The sequence below is a fragment of the Syngnathus floridae genome, chromosome 3 (genome assembly GCF_059516105.1).
Source record: "Syngnathus floridae isolate MCC-2025c chromosome 3, RoL_Sflo_1.0, whole genome shotgun sequence".
Taxonomy (NCBI): Eukaryota; Metazoa; Chordata; class Actinopteri; order Syngnathiformes; family Syngnathidae; genus Syngnathus; species Syngnathus floridae.
This window is the reverse complement of record NC_142415.1, coordinates 4,675,622-4,696,902: the sequence shown is the minus strand read 5'-3', so window position 1 is coordinate 4,696,902 and position 21,281 is coordinate 4,675,622. Positions and strand designations below refer to the sequence as shown.

Sequence of the window (21,281 nt, the reverse complement as noted above, 5' to 3'; positions counted from 1 at the left end):
CCTGACATGATCCACAGCTACTGGCTCAAGAAACTTACAACTCTCCATGAGCGCCTGGCAGCACAAATGAACCAGCTGCTAAGGGATGGGACTCACCCTGAATGGCTAACCCAAGGGCGTACGATCCTGATCCAGAAGGATCCTTCAAAGGGTACAGTCCCATCCAACTACCGGCCAATCTCCTGCCTCTCCGCAACATGGAAGCTGATGTCGGGCATAATATCAGATAAGATCAGCGGGCACATGGATCAATACATGAGCAATGCTCAGAAAGGGATTGGTAAAAATACCAGAGGAGCAAAACATCAACTCATGGTGGATAGAACAGTCACCCAAGACTGCAGAACCAGACGTATCAACCTGAGCACTGCCTGGATTGATTACAAGAAAGCATATGACTCAATGCCACATACTTGGATCACTGAATGCTTGAGGCTGTACAACATCAATGGGACTCTGAGAACCTTCATCGCCAACTCAAAGAAACAGTGGAAAACCACACTTGAAGTCAATGGCAAGCCACTTGCACACATGACCATCAAATGTGGTATATACCAAGGAGACGCTCTGTCCCCAATGCTGTTCTGTATAGGACTGAACCCCCTCAGCCAAACAATCAACAAGACGGGCTATGGATACCAACTCAGGAATGGGGCCACCATCAGCCACCTCCTCTACATGGATGACATAAAGCTGTACGCTAAGAACGAGCGGGACATTGACTCCCTGATCCACACTACCAGGATCTACAGCTCTGACATCGGAATGTCATTCGGACTTGAGAAATGTGGCCGCATGGTGACTAAAAGAGGAAAGGTAATCCACACAGAGGGGGTCTCACTCCCAGAAGGAACAATAGCAGACATTGAGGACAGCTACAAATACATTGGAATTCCACAGGCAAATGGCAACCTTGACGAGGAAACAAGGAAAGCAGCCACAGCCAAATACCTCCATCGAGTAAGGCAAGTCCTAAGAAGTCAGCTCAACGGCAAGAACAAGTCCCTAGCCATTAACAGCTACGCCCTACCAGTAATCAGATACCCTACAGGAATCATACGGTGGCCAAAGGAGGATATACAGACCACAGATATCAAGACACGGAAGCTCCTAACCATGCATGGAGGGTTCCATCCCAAGTCCAGCACCCTGAGACTGTACACTAGCCGTAAAGAAGGAGGCCGAGGACTAGCGAGTGTGAGAGCCATATCCAAGATGAAACATCCAAGATCCATAAGTACATCAGGGATAAGGCCCCAACGGATCACATGCTCAGTGAATGTCTCAGACAATGGGCATCAAAAGAAGATGAGGTGCTGGAGGGACCATCATGGGAGGACAAGCCCCTACATGGCATGTACCACCGAAACATAGCTGAAGTGGCTGATATCCAGAAATCCTACCAATGGCTAGAAAGAGCTGGTCTGAAGGACAGCACAGAGGCACTGATCCTGGCTGCACAAGAACAGGCCTTGAGCACCAGAGCAATAGAGGCCCAAATCTACCACACCAGACAAGACCCCCAGGTGTAGATTGTCAAGAGACAATCCAGCACATAACCACAGGGTGTAAGATGCTGGCAGGTAAAGCATACATGGAGCGCCATAACCAAGTAGCTGGAATAGTGTACAGGAACATCTGTGCAGAGTATGGACTGGAATTCCCAAGATCCAAGTGGGAAACACCTCCAAAGGTGGTAGAGAATGACCAAGCCAAGATCCTCTGGGACTTCCAGATCCAGACAGACAGAATGGTAATGGCGAACCAACCGGACATTGTGGTGGTGGACAAAGAGCAGAGGAAAGCCGTTGTGGTTGACATAGCCATCCCAAATGATGGTAACATTAGGAAAAAGGAACATGAGAAACTTGAGAAATATCAAGGGCTCAGAGAAGAGCTGGAGAAGGCCTGGAGAGTGAAGACTTCAGTGGTACCTGTGGTCATTGGAGCACTCGGGGCAGTAACCCCCAAACTGGAGGAGTGGCTGAAACAGATCCAAGGAAAAACATCTGACATCTCAGTCCAGAAAAGTGCAGTACTAGGAACAGCAAAGATACTGCGTAGAACCCTCAAGCTCCCAGGCCTCTGGTAGAGGACCCGAGCTTGAAGGGAAAAAGAGACCACCCACGGGGGGTGAGGAAAAGTTTTTTTTTTACACACACACACACACACACACACACACACACACACACACACACACACACACACACACACACACACACACACACATCCTTGTTAACCTCCCTCTGCAGGACCCAAAGTACTTTACTGAGTAGTGGGGTCCACCCTTTCTAGTGGTCCAAGAACTATGAAAAAAATCAGGCAAGTCCCAAAAAAAATCTTGATATTAAAAATCACTTTCAATGAACACAATTCGAAACTTTTTTTTTCATGTCAGTTTTTCAGTCACATGAGGGGCCTGTTTCTAACATTCCGGCTTTGGGGGGTCCACCTTTACACACATAAGATTTTTAGTCAGTTATGGGGCTTGCTTTTAATATTTCAACCTTAAGAGGTCCACCTATACACACATGATTTTTTTAGTCAGCTTGCTGTTAAGATTTAAGACTTGTTAGGTCTGCCTTTATAAAGAGGATCTATCAAGTTCAACCCCAACCCTGATCTAACCGAAACATGCATTTGTGTGGACTTGATCATTCAAGAAAACCTAAAAATTTTGTTAGTGTTAATACTTTCATCCGGCTAAATATACTAGATGTACATTGAAATGTGCATTCTAAAGTACCTTCTAAAGTCTTTATTCAGATTCTGGTCCATTTCCCTTGGTCACAGTCTTAATATTCTTCAATTTGTTCAGTCATATTGGTACATTTTAGAATAATATTTGAATTCTGCATTTTAGCTAACTATAAAGTACACAGGATTTACAAGTAATAATGTCTTGAGTCAAAATTTTAAATGGACACATTACAAATGTAGCCAATGAATAAAGGAACTTATTTGGGCTACACATTTTATTTCAACATTTTAACAATGATCGTGCAATTGAAACATTTATCCTTGTTTCTTTCTCAGAACATTTATCAGTGAACTGAAATATACTTTGTCCACATCTAACATTTATGAACAGGAGAAGTGGAACATAAAAAAATTACATAAAAATACTGAACAAATGGTGAAACAGGACCAGCCATGTGTTTCTACCTCTGTTAAGGGAAGCTCTTTCACTCATATTTTCTCCTCATGGTGGTTATTCTATTTTTGACAAAGTACTTAACAGCTTTCCAGTCTCTGTTACTCAGTGCTTGTGGTTCTGCAGCAATGCATCTCTCGCAGTCAAACTTACCAGGAACCTGATTTGTCAATATATACTTCCTTAAATGTTTATTTACTGCAGCACATTCCTCTGGGGTCCAGCTTCTTTTCACAACTGTTTCTTTACCTAAGGGCATAAGAAGAGCACTTTTTAGTTTACAACTTAATTAGAACAAGACTGCATAAAAAATACATTCACTTTAAGTACAATAGTCCGACAAAATAATTTAAATGAGATATTTTAAAAAGTCAACTATCTTTGTCAACGGTGATGAGCCTACAACAGGCATAAGTAAATCAGTTATTATCTGGGATATTAATGCGGTCATTTAAGTTGCTAGGTGGTCTTCAGTGTCTGCTGTTTCTATATTAACAAAATTAAAAATAGATGCACAAAAGGGCAATATTAGAATGGCCCCAGTTTTGGAGGTGGGGGAAAGAGGTCTCTCATTTTCTTGACTACTTTTAAGCAGTTTTGCATTTGACCAGAGTGTCACTGCTGGTAGATGAAGCAATTCCTGGCCCCTACAGAGGTTGCACAGGCAGTCAAACTCCGCCATGGCAGCACATTGGGATGCACCATTTTTCTTTCCATTAAGAACAGATACAAGTTGTTGCAAAAAATCAGAAAAAAACTTTTTTCAGACAGTGTTTTACATGTATGGGGAATTTGCTTTGATAACGTGCTACACATAGACAAACAAAGATTATATAAATAAATTTGGAAATATATAGTATGTAAAAAAAATAAATGCAAGCTGTATAAGAATGGTATCTGCCTTGGTGTGTCAATGTGTGAATTTGCATATTCACTAATAGGTTAATCTAGTGCAATTTTTTTTCTCTCTTTTGAGGTAGATGTGTCATGTACATTACCCCTATTTAAAAATAGATGTAAACAAACATCTCACATATAATCAAGGTTAGCAATGACCTGTAACTCACATGAGAAAGGATGGGTTAATTTTCATTTTATCACAAAATTCAAAAGTTTAGACCTTACATGTCTAAGAAAAAAAGTCAAGTGGTGTTTAATATATCTTGCTTGGGTCATCTAAATCTTAGTAAGCAGCATATGTGAGGATAATTAGATACTGATACAGTAGTAACAATTGGACAATTTAAAGGCAACCATGATAAAGTTATATATTGAAAAGGATTACTCCAAACTCACCTCTCTTTTTGGCAGACTTTTCATGACTTGGGCCACGAGATGTGGAGGTACAAGAGGTCACTTCTATGACTTCTGGCATCAGCCCATCTGAAATGATGATTTTTAAGTACAGAAAAAAACATGTTAAACTTATCTTATTAGGACAGCAAACACTGATCAAGGGTACAGTTTCTAACAGCAAACTAAAGAGAAAAAAAACTATCTACACTTGTGCTCATAAGGAGTTATTTATTACAATAATGTCCTGTAGAACCAATCTTGTTGGAACCAAATTTGGATTTTGGAAAATACTAGACAGGAGCAGATATAAATGTAATGGACTTGAAATATTTAAAAAAGTGGTGGAATTAAAAAAAATAAAAATCAATATTGAAAACGAGTACTGACCTTAAACTGCAGTTTTACAAACTCACCTTTCTTTTGGGCCATTTTTTTCTGAGTTGAACGACTGGATGTGGGAGTACAAGGTGTCTCCTCAGAAGCTTCTGGCATCTCCTCTTCTGAAATATTGATTTTAGGAACAGAAAAAGCGGTTTAAACTTTCAGTGATCTACAGTGACAATACCTTAACATTTCATGTATATACGTAGAAGTCAGGTTCGAAAATGTGTAACACAAAGAAAAGTGGCCTTTTTTGTTTAACTGATTTCTTTATTGTGTGAACATTTTACCTTGTGGGGATAATATGATACCATCCTCTGCCCCCTCAGGCATATCATCTATGTACATGAAAGAAGAATTGTTTTCAAAAGTCAGAATTAAAATTATCATAAAAAGAAAAGAAAATTGTAAAATTAACTATTGCTTGGATCCATATTTTAGGTCATCCTAATTGACAAGAAATCAGAAGTAATATTGGTTTACCAGGGATATAAGTGCTCGTCATAATGTATATGGCAAATAAACTTGTGTGAATGAGCCACTTGTTACTAAAATGTGTAACACAAAGAAAAGTGGCCTTTTTTGTTTAACTGATTTCTTTATTGTGTGAACATTTTACCTTCTTGTGGAGATAATATGATGCCATCCTCTGCCCCCTCAGGCATATCATCTATGTACATGAAAGAAGAATTGTTTTCAAAAGTCAGAATTAAAATTATGATAAAAAGAAAAGAAAATTGTAAAATTAACTATTGCTTATACCTTTCTCTTCCGAAGTCCCATCCGTGTCAACTGTCTCTAAAATGGTAATGAGATAAATTTGAAGAGATTTGTTTAATAGAACAAATAAAACTCTCAAGAACCAATTCCACAAAACGTAGGAAACCATAAAAAGTACAGAAAAAGCATCTTTTCTTTTTTTTTGCCTCAAACCAAATCAGTTAAAGCAAACATTTTTATGTAAAGCCTAAATAATACTATTTTCAACAAATATACTGTTTGTTCATCCTTAATAAAACATACTCTCCTACATAAATGTCACAATTTCATAAATCTATTCTTAAATACGAAGGTTAGTAACTTCAATTTTTCTTGAATTAAAGTGTTAAATGTTAATACCATTGACATCAAGGTGGATTTCATCCAGAGTCTTCCCTTTATACTCTCCTAGACGTCCTTGTTCCAGTGCAAGGAGAACTTTGCTGATTTTTGCTAACTGCGTGATACCCTCTGGAAGGCGATAGTGCTTTCTGTGAACTGCAATGTTATGCCCAAGAAAATCTGCCAACTGGTCAAGTTCTGTGGTCTTGAGGTTCAAAACAGTTGACATTGTAGCAATGTGCTTCCTGAGCTTTGTTGAGGTGAGTGCCGTAGGGTTTTTGAGGCCACTGCATTCACTCACAAACTGCCTTATACAATCTGAACCCCTGAGGTAATGGACAGAATTCGGCAATGCAAACAGGTATTGATTTTCTTTCAGGACTCCACATTCTTCCCGCTTTTCAGTAAGAGCATCGAGGGATTCCTTCATCGACGGACTCAGTAGAACAGGAACTTTTCTTCCTCTCTTTCCCACTATAGTTATCCGGACAAAATACTCGCAAAGCTTTTGTTCAAGTGCTGTGAGGGCCAGGTTAACATCCTCATGTGTTTCTGATGTGTCCTTTGATAAGTAAACTGACAAATGCATCCTGGAAACCTCCCCTGCTCGCCGGCGGTTGAAAAGGATTACTTGTGCCAGAGTCACGTTGCCAAGATCCTTCCAGCTGGACTGTGAGGCCTCTTCTTTCAAGGCATGAAAACATTCCTCCCGTTTCACTGACAAATGATTGTGAAGAATCTGGACATCCTGTGTGAAAGGTAATAGTAGAGGTGCATTCCACTTTTTCTGTTCAATCTGAGTTAAAGCTTGGCTTGCAATGTCATATTTCCAACTTTCTTGATATAGTTGTGCAAACTGCTCTGCATTTTGGACAGTTTCCTTATCCTTCATCTTCAGTCCTTCGGTCTTAATAAACATAGCTAAAGAATGCATGTTATGACCAATTTTTCTTGCAAGAGATGGTCGTTGAAATTTGCCACTTTCTTCATTGAACCCAGCGAGACGTTTTGCAGCAGCGACAAGTTCAACATACTTTTCAGGCTTTATGAGATCTTTAAGACTCTTCACAGGAGCAGCATTTCTTGCTTCAAGTAGCAGTCTGCCAAGCTCTCTTAGCTTTTGACGGATGTACGGGAGCTGGCTGACTATCTTCTCATTCTTGTGGAACAATCTGTATCCAAACTCCAGTATGTAATGATCACTCTTACATGCAACTGTAATCTCATCTTGATGCATCTCACTTAGAAACTTCCAGTATGATTTGCTGAACTCTGGTGGAACTGGTTCAGCAAATGCACACAATGCTTGAACTCTTGTTTTCCCCTTTTTAGAAGACTGATCTCGAGGCTTGAATTTGCAGGTCTGGAAATGTCGCCACATGGTCTTTTTTTTGAACAGCCCAAGGCAGTACAAACAATGTTTGAATATTTGTACTTTTGTTTTCTTCTTTGGTTGTTTCCATGCAATGAGCTTGCCTTGGTTACTTTCCAAAGCTTCATTGTTGTGCTCAAAGTTTCCCTTATTTCGTATATAATCCAACTGCTGTCGTCTTTGTTTAGAGTTTTTGGGAAAACTATAAGCTTTTGCAACCTCTACTTTATCCATGTGTTTGCGCAGCAGATGTCTTGACATTTTTTGAACAAGTAAACCACAATACACACAGTGGTGCTTCTTGTTATATCTTCTGGATCCATCTTCCTTCTTCAAAACAGGAACAACATAAAGAGATGCTTCCTCCAGGGGTGCCCTTTCATCTATACATGGAGTGGATCTGGAATCATGACTTTCAAAGCCTGTACTCTGACTGGACTCACCCTTGCCTCGCCTCCGAAACTTGCTTCTGTTTCGACTGAATGACACTGTTTTCGGACCTTTTTCTATAGACAATTCCATGCTGGCTTCACTGTCTGAGCTTTCTCCACAGGTTCCTGGAATATATTCGTCTTCACTATCTTCACTTGTCTCATCTAACCCTGCCAAGCTTCTCTAAATCATTTAGAGAAAGGAGAGAAGAATCAAGTTAGCATTTCTTTTCCTATTAGAAATTAATAAAGGGAAAAAAATCAGGCCTTAATTTAAAGTCTAGCTTAAAAACAAAGATGCTAATACCATAGGTACATCTCAAAAAACAAGAAAATTGCATAAAAGTGAAATGTTTTTGTCAGTCTTCTCAGAAAGTGAAACTCATATCTTATATAGAATCATTACACAGAGTGATAGAAATGGACATACTGTTGAAAAGCCGGACATTAGTGCTTATAACACATTTTTGTGATTGGCCTAATATGATTTTCTAGGACACTAAATTTTGGGATTTCTTTACCTGTGAGCCATAATTGTCTAAATTACAAGATATAAAAGCTTGAAACAATCTACTCAATGTGCAATAAATAAAAAAACCAAACAATTGTTTCACTTGTGACAAATAACTGGCAAGAAATATTGAACTTTTAAGCAATATTCTAAAAAATTTTTTAACTGCACCTGTATAAGAGTGCTTGGTCAAATTTAGATCCAAACAGATACAGTAAAATGCAACGTTAAGGAGAATATCAAGAAAAATAAAAATAATATATGGAAAAAATTAGGCCAATTAACAAAAAAATGTGTCAACTGAAAAAGAGTGTTAAATGAATTAGTAAAACATGAACACAAGCCCTTCATTAAAAGCAATCGAATCAAAAGTATACTCTGGCATAAGTCTTTTAAATGACAGTGATTCATGAGGCTTACAGAGAAGGAAGTTCCTCTTATAGGCCTTTGTGAATCCCTTGACAGTGAGGTTGAAGGGTATTCCACACAGTCACTACTGGAATTGTAGATAGCATCAGAAAAACTTGGACCTTTATTCATCTGTTAAAAAATAACATTAAGCTTTAATTATTCAATTCCTGTGATTGTACTTGCAGAGACAGTTATTATTTAAAAAATAAATAATTTCTTATGACGTTTTAGAATATATGTAAAGGACAAGTATATTTTTTTACCATTGTTGATTTTCTTTTTAAATCCTTTTGTAGAGGTACAGAGCAGTCCTTTTGGGAATCATTGTCAGTATCGTCACTGTCTGAGTAGTCCACTAGAGAAACTCCTTTGATAATTGATAGCTATATGGAGGGAATTAAAATAAGTGTTTTGTTAGTTTATGCAAGCTACTCTTATATGCTGTATAAATATAAAGACTGGAATTTCTTTGCTCAAAATAATTGACATTTCTGTCCAATATCTTAACTGGTAAATGACCAGTGCTGTACACATCCTCTGAAATATGCCAGAGGATTTATATAAGATGCATATAAACCTATAAATGCAGTGGGTTCATACAAGGACACATTCAATGCACAGGAAATTTTACATACTAGAAAACAAGGAAAAGGCTCCCAAATTTACAACAAAGTCAAATTGGACTATAGCTGTAATATAATCAGCCTCCATAATGTCCGTAACCAAAAGTATGATCTAAAAACAGAAGACAACCTTCGATCCATACGGAGGGCCCCACAAGTAGCCATCAGAAATCTGTTATCGTGTGTGTGTGAATGATTGGCTTGGTTGGAATAACCAAGACAACTTTAGATCCATACGGAGGGCCCCACAAGTAGCCATCAGAAATCTGTTATGTGTGTGTGAATGATTGGCTTGGTTGGACACCCATGGGCGCATGTTTCAACAATCCTTCTGTAGGTGTGTGTGCCACTGGTTCGTTTGGGCTCTATGAGGAGAACCACTAAAACCGTGTGATCCAATGGTTGGCTGAATGCTGTTTAAGGTACCTTCTGACTAAAGAACAACTTTCCAACTAAAAGCTGTAAACTAAGAGAACAAGAAAAGGTCTACAAAGTTTATTTCTTACAACAAAGTCTAATTGAATGTTACCTGTTGGCTGGATTCTTGTTTGATGTTGTCATCAGGGTCAGAGTCCTGCCAAGTTCTGGCTGGTTCAGGCAGCACACTGTCAACAGGAGCCTGAGAGCCTGTCACCTGGAATTAAAACCACAAATAACTTACCAACATCATACAGACACCAAAAATGACAGACTCAAGACCTTTATAGTTAAATCATGTGAAGTTAGTCCCCAAAACCAAACAAGCTTTTCTAACTAAAGTGTTCCAGTCAGTTCTGGATGTCTAATCAGGTCCTATAACAGCATCTTTATGGATGTAGTGGAGCATCCTTGAGCATGACACTTTAGCCGTTTAGCTGTGGAGGATGTGTGGAACTATAGCTGTAATATAATCAGCCTCCATAATGTCCATAACCAAAATATGATCTAAAAACATGAGACAACCTTCGATCCATACGGAGGGCCCCACAAGTAGCCATCAGAAATCTGTTATCGTGTGTGTGTGTGAATGATTGGCTTGGTTGGAACAACCAAGACAACTTTAGATCCATACGGAGGGCCCCACAAGTAGCCATCAGAAATCTGTTATGTGTGTGTGAATGATTGGCTTGGTTGGACACCCATGGGCGCATGTTTCAACAATCCTTCTGTAGGTGTGTGTGCCACTGGTTCGTTTGGGCTCTATGAGGAGAACCACTAAAACCGTGTGATCCAATGGTTGGCTGAATGCTGTTTAAGGTACCTTCTGACTAAAGAACAACTTTCCAACTAAAAGCTGTAAACTAAGAGAACAAGAAAAGGTCTACAAAGTTTATTTCTTACAACAAAGTCTAATTGAATGTTACCTGTTGGCTGGATTCTTGTTTGATGTTGTCATCAGGGTCAGAGTCCTGCCAAGTTCTGGCTGGTTCAGGCAGCACACTGTCAACAGGAGCCTGAGAGCCTGTCACCTGGAATTAAAACCACAAATAACTTACCAACATCATACAGACACCACAAATGACAGACTCACGACCTGTATAGTTAAATCATGTGAAGTTAGTCCCCAAAACCAAACACGCTTTTCTAACTAAAGTGTTCCAGTCAGTTCTGGATGTCTAATCAGGTCCTATAAACAGCATCTTTATGGATGTAGTGGAGCATCCTTGAGCATGACACTTTAGCCGTTTAGCTGTTGAGGATGTGTGGAACTATAGCTGTAATATAATCAGCCTCCATAATGTCCATAACCAAAATATGATCTAAAAACATGAGACAACCTTCGATCCATACGGAGGGCCCCACAAGTAGCCATCAGAAATCTGTTATCGTGTGTGTGTGAATGATTGGCTTGGTTGGAATAACCAAGACAACTTTAGATCCATACGGAGGGCCCCACAAGTAGCCATCAGAAACCTGTTATGTGTGTGTGAATGATTGGCTTGGTTGGACACCCATGGGCGCATGTTTCAACAATCCATCTATAGGTGTGTGTGCCACTGGTTCGTTTGGGCTCTATGAGGAGAACCACTAAAACCGTGCGATCCAATGGTTGTCTGAATGCTGTTTAAGGTACCTTCTGACTAAAGAACAGCTTTCCAACTAAAAGCTGTAAACTAAGAGAACAAGAAAAGGTCTACAAAGTTTATTTCTTACAAGAAAGTCTAACTGAATGTTACCTGTTGGCTGGCATCTTGTTTGATGTTGTCATCAGGGTCAGAGTCCTGCCAAGTTCTGGCTGGTTCAGGCAGCGCACCATCAACAGGAGCCTGAGAGCCTGTCACCTGGAATTAAAACCACAAATAACTTACCAACATCATACAGACACCACAAATGACAGACTCACGACCTGTATAGTTAAATCATGTGAAGTTAGTCCCCAAAACCAAACACGCTTTTCTAACTAAAGTGTTCCAGTCAGTTCTGGATGTCTAATCAGGTCCTATATTAGCATCTTTATGGATGTAGTGGAGCATCCTTGAGCATGACACTTTAGCCGTTTAGCTGTTGAGGATGTGTGGAACTATAGCTGTAATATAATCAGCCTCCATAATGTCCATAACCAAAATATGATCTAAAAACATGAGACAACCTTCGATCCATACGGAGGGCCCCACAAGTAGCCATATTTAGGAAATCTGTTATGTGTGTGTGAATGATTGGCTTGGTTGGAATAACCAAGACAACTTTAGATCCATACGGAGGGCCCCACAAGTAGCCATCAGAAATCTGTTATGTGTGTGTGAATGATTGGCTTGGTTGGACACCCATGGGCGCATGTTTCAACAATCCATCTGTAGGTGTGTGTGCCACTGGTTCGTTTGGGCTCTATGTGGAGAACCACTAAAACCGTGTGATCCAATGGTTGGCTGAATGCTGTTTAAGGTACCTTGTGACTAAAGAACAGCTTTCCAACTAAAAGCTGTAAACTAAGAGAACAAGAAAAGGTCTACAAAGTTTATTTCTTACAACAAAGTCTAACTGAATGTTACCTGTTGGCTGGCATCTTGTTTAATGTTATCGTCAGGGTCAGAGTCCTGCCAAGTTCTGGCTGGTTCAGGCAGCGCACCATCAACATGAGCCTGAGAGCCTGTCACCTGGAATTAAAACCACAAATAACTTACCAACATCATACAGACACCACAAATGACAGACTCAAGACCTGTATAGTTAAATCATGTGAAGCTAGTCCCCAAAACCAAACAAGCTTTTCTAACTAAAGTGTTCCAGTCAGTTCTGGATGTCTAATCAGGTCCTATAAACAGCATCTTTATGGATGTAGTGGAGCATCCTTGAGCATGACACTTTAGCCGTTTAGCTGTTGAGGATGTGTGGAACTATAGCTGTAATATAATCAGCCTCCATAATGTCCATAACCAAAATATGATCTAAAAACATGAGACAACCTTCGATCCATACGGAGGGCCCCACAAGTAGCCATCAGAAATCTGTTATCGTGTGTGTGTGAATGATTGGCTTGGTTGGAATAACCAAGACAACTTTAGATCCATACGGAGGGCCCCACAAGTAGCCATCAGAAACCTGTTATGTGTGTGTGAATGATTGGCTTGGTTGGACACCCATGGGCGCATGTTTCAACAATCCATCTATAGGTGTGTGTGCCACTGGTTCGTTTGGGCTCTATGAGGAGAACCACTAAAACCGTGCGATCCAATGGTTGTCTGAATGCTGTTTAAGGTACCTTCTGACTAAAGAACAGCTTTCCAACTAAAAGCTGTAAACTAAGAGAACAAGAAAAGGTCTACAAAGTTTATTTCTTAAAGCAAAGTCTAACTGAATGTTACCTGTTGGCTGGCATCTTGTTTGATGTTATCATCAGGGTCAGAGTCCTGCCAAGTTTTGCCTGGTTCAAGCAGCGCACCATCAACAGGAGCCTGAGAGTCTGTCACCTGGAATTAAAACCACAAATAACTTACCAACATCATACAGACACCACAAATGACAGACTCAAGACCTGTATAGTTAAATCATGTGACGTTAGTCCCCAAAACCAAACAACCTTTTCTAACTAACGTGTTCCAGTCAGTTCTGGATGTCTAATCAGGTCCTATAACAGCATCTTTATGGATGTAGTGGAGCATCCTTCAGCATGACACTTTAGCAGTTTAGCTGTGGAGGATGTGTGGAACTATAGCTGTAATATAATCAGCCTCCATAATGTCCATAACCAAAATATGATCTAAAAACATGAGACAACCTTCGATCCACACGGAGGGCCCCACAAGTAGCCATATTTAGGAAATCTGTTATGTGTGTGTGAATGATTGGCTTGGTTGGAATAACCAAGACAACTTTAGATCCATACGGAGGGCCCCACAAGTAGCCATCAGAATTCTGTTATGTGTGTGTGAATGATTGGCTTGGTTGGACACCCATGGGCGCATGTTTCAACAATCCATCTATAGGTGTTTGTGCCACTGGTTTGTTTGGGCTCTATGAGGAGAACCACTAAAACCGTGTGATCCAATGGTTGGCTGAATGCTGTTTAATGTACCTTCTGACTAAAGAACAGCTTTCCAACTAAAAGCTGTAAGCTAAGAGAACAAGAAAAGGTCTACAAAGTTTATTTCTTACAACAAAGTCTAACTGAATGTTACCTGTTGGCTGGCATCTTGTTTGATGTTGTCATCAGGGTCAGAGTCCTGCCAAGTTCTGGCTGGTTCAGGCAGCGCACCATCAACACGAGCCTGAGAGCCTGTCACCTGGAATTAAAACCACAAATAACTTACCAACATCATACAGACACCACAAATGACAGACTCACGACCTGTATAGTTAAATCATGTGAAGTTAGTCCCCAAAACCAAACACGCTTTTCTAACTAAAGTGTTCCAGTCAGTTCTGGATGTCTAATCAGGTCCTATAACAGCATCTTTATGGATGTAGTGGAGCATCCTTGAGCATGACACTTTAGCCGTTTAGCTGTTGAGGATGTGTGGAACTATAGCTGTAATATAATCAGCCTCCATAATGTCCATAACCAAAATATGATCTAAAAACATGAGACAACCTTCGATCCATACGGAGGGCCCCACAAGTAGCCATATTTAGGAAATCTGTTATGTGTGTGTGTGACTGATTGGCTTGGTTGGAATAACCAAGACAACTTTAGATCCATACGGAGGGCCCCACAAGTAGCCATCAGAAATCTGTTATGTGTGTGTGAATGATTGGCTTGGTTGGACCTCCATGGACGCACGTTTCAACAATCCATCTATAGGTGTGTGTGCCACTGGTTCGTTTGGGCTCTATGAGGAGAACCACTAAAACCGTGTGATCCAATGGTTGGCTGAATGCTGTTTAAGGTACCTTGTGACTAAAGAACAGCTTTCCAACTAAAAGCTGTAAACTAAGAGAACAAGAAAAGGTCTACAAAGTTTATTTCTTACAACAAAGTCTAACTGAATGTTACCTGTAGGCTGGCATCTTGTTTGATGTAAGAGTCCTGCAAAGTTCTGGCTGGTTCAAGCAGGGCACCATCAACAGAAGCCTGGGAGTAATTCAAACAAAAGAGACAAAAATCTTCCTTTTTTTAATAACAAATTAATATTCCAACTTGCATACTTGATCTTACTGACTTACTTTTTCACGCCACGGCCATTTAGAATCACCATAGTTGTAATCGATTTCAGTTCCCATTTCTATGTTTTTGATGGCAAAAAGGCACAAATGGGGCTCATCATTTACTATTATTTTTTTCATGGTGCAGTTTGGAGACTTGTGGTTGTCATTCACTAATCTTCCAAGAGAGCCATCCTCTGTTGATGCATCAATACTAGGAAAGAAAAAACAGATATCAAACATTTTGTATCATATAACTAGTCTTTTAGTAAAATAAAAGTTAGCTTACAGAAATAAAAACTTGCAACATTTCAAAAGAAAAGTTGAGAGGGAAACAATGTCTTTTTGAACGTCATAGCACTAAATAAAAAAATTGTTAATGCCACAATCCTGATGTGTTATTGAAATATTGCTTCTGAGTGACTCACTAATTTAGGGTATTTTATTCCAGTCTCTTTCTAGAGTTCATAATTATTGTATAGAAAATATTTGGATATACATACCACCAGTAATGATTCTGCCATTCAAAGTCAAAGAGAAATGTACTCTCCTTTTCAGAGTACTTGCTTGTTTGGCATTTTTCTGCTGACAGAAGTCTACCCCTGTATTCTAAGATGAACTCTCCTTGTTCAAAGTGCTGGGTAGCAAACACGCCTCTTCCTGCAAGGACATTTTATATAAAACCATTGGTGATGAGAAAATATTTCTTTAAGATACACCTTTAACCAAATAATTGTGGTGTTATCTTACAATTTTAATACTAAGTTCTCGCTTAGAAACAGAAATACAACAACCAATCTGAATTTGATTGTTTTTTGTGTCGTTTTATAAAATAAATAAATATATACTTAATGGATAAATGGTCTAAAAATGAGTTTATTACCTTTTTGATCATCAATAAATCTTTCCACTAGTCCAGGTTTGTCCTTTGAGGATTGAATGTAAAAGGCTGCTTCATCAGCAGGCTTTTTTCTTGCTTTCCTTTTGGACATTTCTGGCTCTAAAAAATAATTCAAAACATGGCAGAGAGAACTTTAACAAGCACTCTATATTAATTTTAAAAGATTTGTAATCATCCACTGTATAAAGACTGAAGGAATAAGCCTGGCCTGAGAACTAACAGAACAAGAGTGATTAAAGAAAGAATATTTTTCAGAAAATACTGATATATTAATGAAAATGTTTGTCGGTTTGAAGCTGAGCTTTGTTACTTTTAACTAGTCACAGTTCCAACCAGATCCAATAAAGGACTGAAACAGCCCCTTACCTAAGTGGGTAGGTGTGTAGGATGCACACAGACTGAAAACTAGATGTACAGACATTAAATAGTGCAAAAGCACCATTTACCCCATTATCATTCAATTGGGGTACTCCACCCCACCAACAACACCTCCCTACATGTTCACAGCTAATTATTATCTCAATAACAACAGATAATGTCATGAGCTATTTCTGTCAATGTGTGTTGTGAACTGAATTCTTACAAACCCAAAAGCTGGACAAAAATATGCACAGAAACAAACAAAAACCAGCAAAGTAGGCACATGCATCATTACTTTTATAATGCAGTAACTAGATAGCAACTCAAATACCTTAAATGAGAATAACCAGTAACTATAACTACCTATTTTTAAAAACTAACATGGCCAACACAGAGCAGCACAGCAGCGGTGCTGCATCCAAAGAAAAGTTATTTCAATAGTTTTACCAGTATAACTCGTTATACTTTTCAGGAGCTACCAACTCGTTTTTATTATGTTTGTGTTTGAAAAGTGAACGTAGCATCCTGATTAGCGGTAGCTAATTAGCCAATTAGCTAGTTTCCGGATAGTTTTATTTGCGTCAGAATGCTTGTGTTATTTAAAGAAAGCATTCTTACATGATAGAAAACCACCGAGAAATACAGAAGACATGCAGATATATCATAACACTGAGCTTTACCACGTGTTTGACGAGTTTTGAAGTGGTTTCGGCCATTACGGCCAGAGTCCGGTTCTGGGGTTAGCAATTATGAAACATTAGCACATCGAAATCACCCTGAATATAACACGGAGCAATTATACATTCTGTCGTTTTCTTTTACACCATTGTTTTTAAAACCACTGCAAGCTAAGATGAATAACAAGTTAAAAAGCCGGACTTTCTGAGGGGAAAACGTTACGCCATCCGAGTGACAATATACCGAATCCGAAGCCATAATCATTGCATCTAAACCCCTCGGGGTCTGGACAAAAAGCATTTCTACATCAGTTTCTTGTACTTAGTATTTACATGCAGTTGATTTACTCACCGTGTATGTTGTGTTTCGTTATGAGCAGCGTGTCTTCGTCGCGGAGCAGTCTCAGCCTGGCGCCGTCACACGTGGCGAAGTGCCGTTAAGCTGGTGGTTTTAGCCGCATGAAGCTAACACATGCAATACCTGCTGATTTAACTAATATGTAAACTGATGGTAAAGAATAAATTACTATTTATTTATACCTTTATTTTTATGTTTAGAACATGAAAAATGCACGAGACAGTTTTTAAAATAAGCCTAATAGAATGAGCGTATTTTTATAAAGCAAGTGTAATGAATATTGAATAACGTAGATAAATTGCAATTGTAATGCAGGAATTTTATATTTACACTATTATTTTAGCTGCTATGGTTACTAAAATAATAATTACCTGTTTTAAATCTACAGGAAATAGCATTTTATTTTCTTAATCAACATTCGGATCACGAGGTGCCCTGATTGGTTGAATCATACACACTTCCGGTAGTGTGTGTACTTGCAATACCACTTGCCACGGTCGGGGGGACGCTACTGAGCACACACACTTCACACACACATTTCTCAACATTGCGACCATGTGGGGTAAGTGAAAAAAATTCGTGAGGCATGTTGTTAGAGCATTTCAAGCTGTTTTAGAGTGGTTTCCCGAGTGGGGTCCAGGATTTTGGACCCCACAACGACACAGGGCCCCACTTTGTTGGTGGGCTCCCTGTCTTCGGACCCCCCCATACTAATAAAAACAAGTGCACACACACACACACACACACACACACACACACACACACACACACACACACACACACACACACACACACACACACACACACACACACACACACACACACACACACACACACACACACACACACACACACACACACACACACACACCATCTCAATCAGCAGATGCAGAGTGGTGGAGTAATGTCATGGAAGCGGCAGAACATCGGAAGGCTTTTTAAAAAGCTACCGTTATGGAAACGACGAACAAAGAACGATAACTTGGCAAAATTCCCCCATTCTGAACGACTGTGTAAGTAAGATCGAAGATGTGTCTGGAATCTGAGATATTTCTGTATGCACGGAACTGAAGCAAACAATTGCCACGCACTTAGATGACCTTGCAAAGTCTCTCGACAGATATTTCCCTACAAGAGTCATATCCAACATGGGTGAGACAGCCGTTCACGTTTGCTGTTGAGACAGCAGATGTCAATCATGAATACCTTGACGAAATTGACAATCAGCCTAGCAAGATTCAACAGCAACTCTTCAGAACAACAACGCTCTCAATGTTTTGGTGTCGACAAATGGACAAGTATCTAGCTATTGCTAAGAAAGCCTTGGATTTTTTTATACCATTTGTTACATTATATCTTTGTGAGCAATCCTTTTTGAGGATGCTGGACATAAAAACGAAGAAAAGGAACAGACTTTACTGTGAAAATGGCATGAGAGTGGGGCTTGCCAAGGTGAAGCCACACATATGTAGTCTCTCAAAGGCAACAGCAGAAGTCACATTAACAGGTATGTGATTATGTTGGTTTTGTTCTTTGAACAAGGTGATGTTCATGCACGGCTTATTTTGTGCACCAGTAACAAAAATGTAAGTATTTGAAAAAACGACTTTTATTTTTCACTAAAGAGGGGTTCGGTGCATGCGCATATGAAACTGGCGGGGTTTGGTACTTCCAAAAAGGTTAAGAACCACTGCTTTAAATGATAAAACAGGTGATCACGGACTCCCTCTCTGTAAGTGTCCTCCAGGTCTACGAAGATGGATTTTCTGGCAGTATCCATGAAACGTCCCATTCCTCCTCCTCTTGCCAAATCCAAACAGACAATAACCTTCAGGAACCTAACCATTTACGGATACAGTAATCCCTCGTTTATCGCGGATAATTGGTTCCAGAAACCACCCGCTATAACCGAAATCCGCGAAGTGTGACAATAAATGTATATGAAACCATTTAAGTGCATATTTTATTATTGGAACATTAAATAATTGTTTCAAACATGTAGATAATACACTAATAGTATGATTAACATACAAAAAATTTTGTATAAATATTGAAAATATATAAATATTATATGTGTGCGTGTAACATGTTAACAAGAAGTAATGGGCAGGCTCATGAGTTAGCGGAAAGATGCTAATTCGCGATCGTGTTAACACGCAAAAACGGACCTCTAAAGGAATGTAAACGAACATTTGGAGCAGTACTACATTCTCCTAAAGGTTAGACACATGTGATCGTTCATTTTTCTTGTTAGGAGACCCACTTACATCGTCAATGACTCCTGTACCGCTGTAACCGACACATGTATCACATGAAAACGGCCTTCAAAATAAATCACCCTACATCAAATCAAAGCACGGCTGAATAACATAAATAACATTGAGAATTCTTAACACATACTGTAAATATGTTTTAAAGCTACTTTTATTGTATTTTTTATAACAAGGAACAAGTGTACATACTGTAAATATAATTTTAGAACTCTTTTATGATTATAACAATTATTCTATAACAAGGTACAACACTGTAAATATGTTTTTAGAACTCTTATTATTATGACATTTTATTTATTTATAAAAAGGTACAGGTGTACGCACTGCAATTGTGTGGGCACTCCTTGCCTTCCGCTGGCACATGGGCATGTTTCGTGCCATACTTCCTCAATTTAGAAATTTTATTTTGACTTTTACATTTTTTTTTATTTTGACAAAAAATCCGCTATGTAGTGAAACCGCGATAAACGAACCGCAATGTAGCGAGGGATTACTGTATTTGGTTCCAAGACCACCCACGATAGGTGAAAATCTGCGAAGTAGTGTCACACTCTCATGTTTAACATACGTAAATTTGTTTGAGTATCTATCAGTGTATATGAAACCATATATTAAGTGCATATGTTATCATTCGAACATTAAAAAATAGTTTCAAACATGGAAATAAAACAATAGTATAACTAACATACAGAAAATAATGTATATATAACAAATATAAATATGATGGGCGGCTAGTTAGGAGGGTGCGGGTTCGATTCCACCTTCGGCCCTCCCTGTGTGGAGTTGGCATTTTCTCCCCATGCGCGTGTGGGTTTTCTCTGGGCACTCTGGTTTTCTCCCACATCCAAAAAACATGCTTGGTAGGCCGATCAAGCACTCCTAATTGCCCCTGGTTGTTCGTTTATGTATGCCCTGCGACTGGCTGGCAACATGTTCAGGGTGTCCCCCACCTACTGCTCGATGACCGCTGGGATAGGCTCCAGCACGCCTGCGACCCCCGTGGGGACAGAGCGGTACAGAGGATGGATGGATAAATATGAACGTATAAATATATACGTATATGAACGTATAAATATATACGTGTGTACATATGTAGATGTAAATAAAGTGTACATACTCTAAATATATTTTTAGAACTCTTATTAAAACAACTTTTCTTTCATAACAAGGTACAAGTGGACATACTGGAAATATGTTTTTAGAACTCTTATTATCATTTCTGCTGGCGTGCGGGCAACTTTCATCCCATAATTCCTCAATTTTGAATTTTTATGAATTGTTTATTTTTATTGAAAAGTCTGCTATAGTGTGAGCACTCCCTGCCTTCTGCTGGCATGAGGGCAAATTGTGCCATAATTCCTCAATTTAAAATTTCTTTTTGAATTTTTTTGTTTTTTTTTGGAAAAAAAAAAAAAGGTATATATATGTATGTGTATATATGTGTATATATATACATATATACACACATATATATATATATATATATATATATATATATATGTACACAGGTGCTGGCCATTAATTATTTCAGTAATTGCATTCAAAAATTGAAACTTCCACATTATATTCATGCATTGTACACAATTGTACTGATGCATTTAAAAAATGTTCAATTCTTTTAATTTGATAATTAATTACAGGAACTTGGTCATATTCTATTTCCTTTGAGATTTTGCCTCACGTTTGGCCTTCCTTAGAGGTTATATTTTATCAAAGTATCTTTTAATCTGATGTATGCCAGGCTTGCGAAGGCCCTTAATACCTGCTTGTATCTCTAGTTAGGGCCCGAGCAGAGACTGTGTTGTGTGTGTGCGTGCGTGTCTGTGTGAAAATACAATAAATAAATAAATACAAAAAAAATACAATTTACTCA

General features: G+C 39.0%; 2 protein-coding genes across 9 annotated transcripts in view; both read right to left on the bottom strand.

Moving 5' to 3' along the window:
- The window catches only part of txlng (taxilin gamma), a 104,964-nt gene that overhangs the window by 28,627 nt on the left and 55,056 nt on the right, over window positions 1-21,281 (bottom strand). The gene's annotated exons all lie outside the window — the stretch shown is intronic.
- LOC148400124 (uncharacterized) lies at window positions 2,744-21,276 on the bottom strand. 6 transcript variants are annotated; one of them, XM_088371674.1, is made up of 20 exons: window positions 17,130-21,276; window positions 15,723-15,839; window positions 15,343-15,499; window positions 14,861-15,053; window positions 14,691-14,768; window positions 13,876-13,980; window positions 13,063-13,167; window positions 12,250-12,354; window positions 11,437-11,541; window positions 10,624-10,728; window positions 9,810-9,914; window positions 8,921-9,040; window positions 8,667-8,786; window positions 5,951-7,919; window positions 5,594-5,629; window positions 5,451-5,501; window positions 5,122-5,169; window positions 4,864-4,950; window positions 4,451-4,537; window positions 2,744-3,403 (listed from the first exon to the last, which is right to left on the bottom strand). In XM_088371674.1, the coding sequence occupies exons 2-20, from the start codon at window positions 15,829-15,831 to the stop codon at window positions 3,186-3,188; spliced, it is 3,903 nt and encodes a 1,300-aa protein (XP_088227800.1). In that variant the 5' UTR covers window positions 15,832-15,839; window positions 17,130-21,276; the 3' UTR covers window positions 2,744-3,185. The 6 variants fall into 6 exon arrangements, 5 of the variants coding, with proteins under 5 accessions (XP_088227800.1, XP_088227799.1, XP_088227802.1 ...); XM_088371673.1 differs by having other exon boundaries at window positions 15,723-21,276; XM_088371676.1 differs by having other exon boundaries at window positions 7,748-7,919; window positions 15,723-21,276.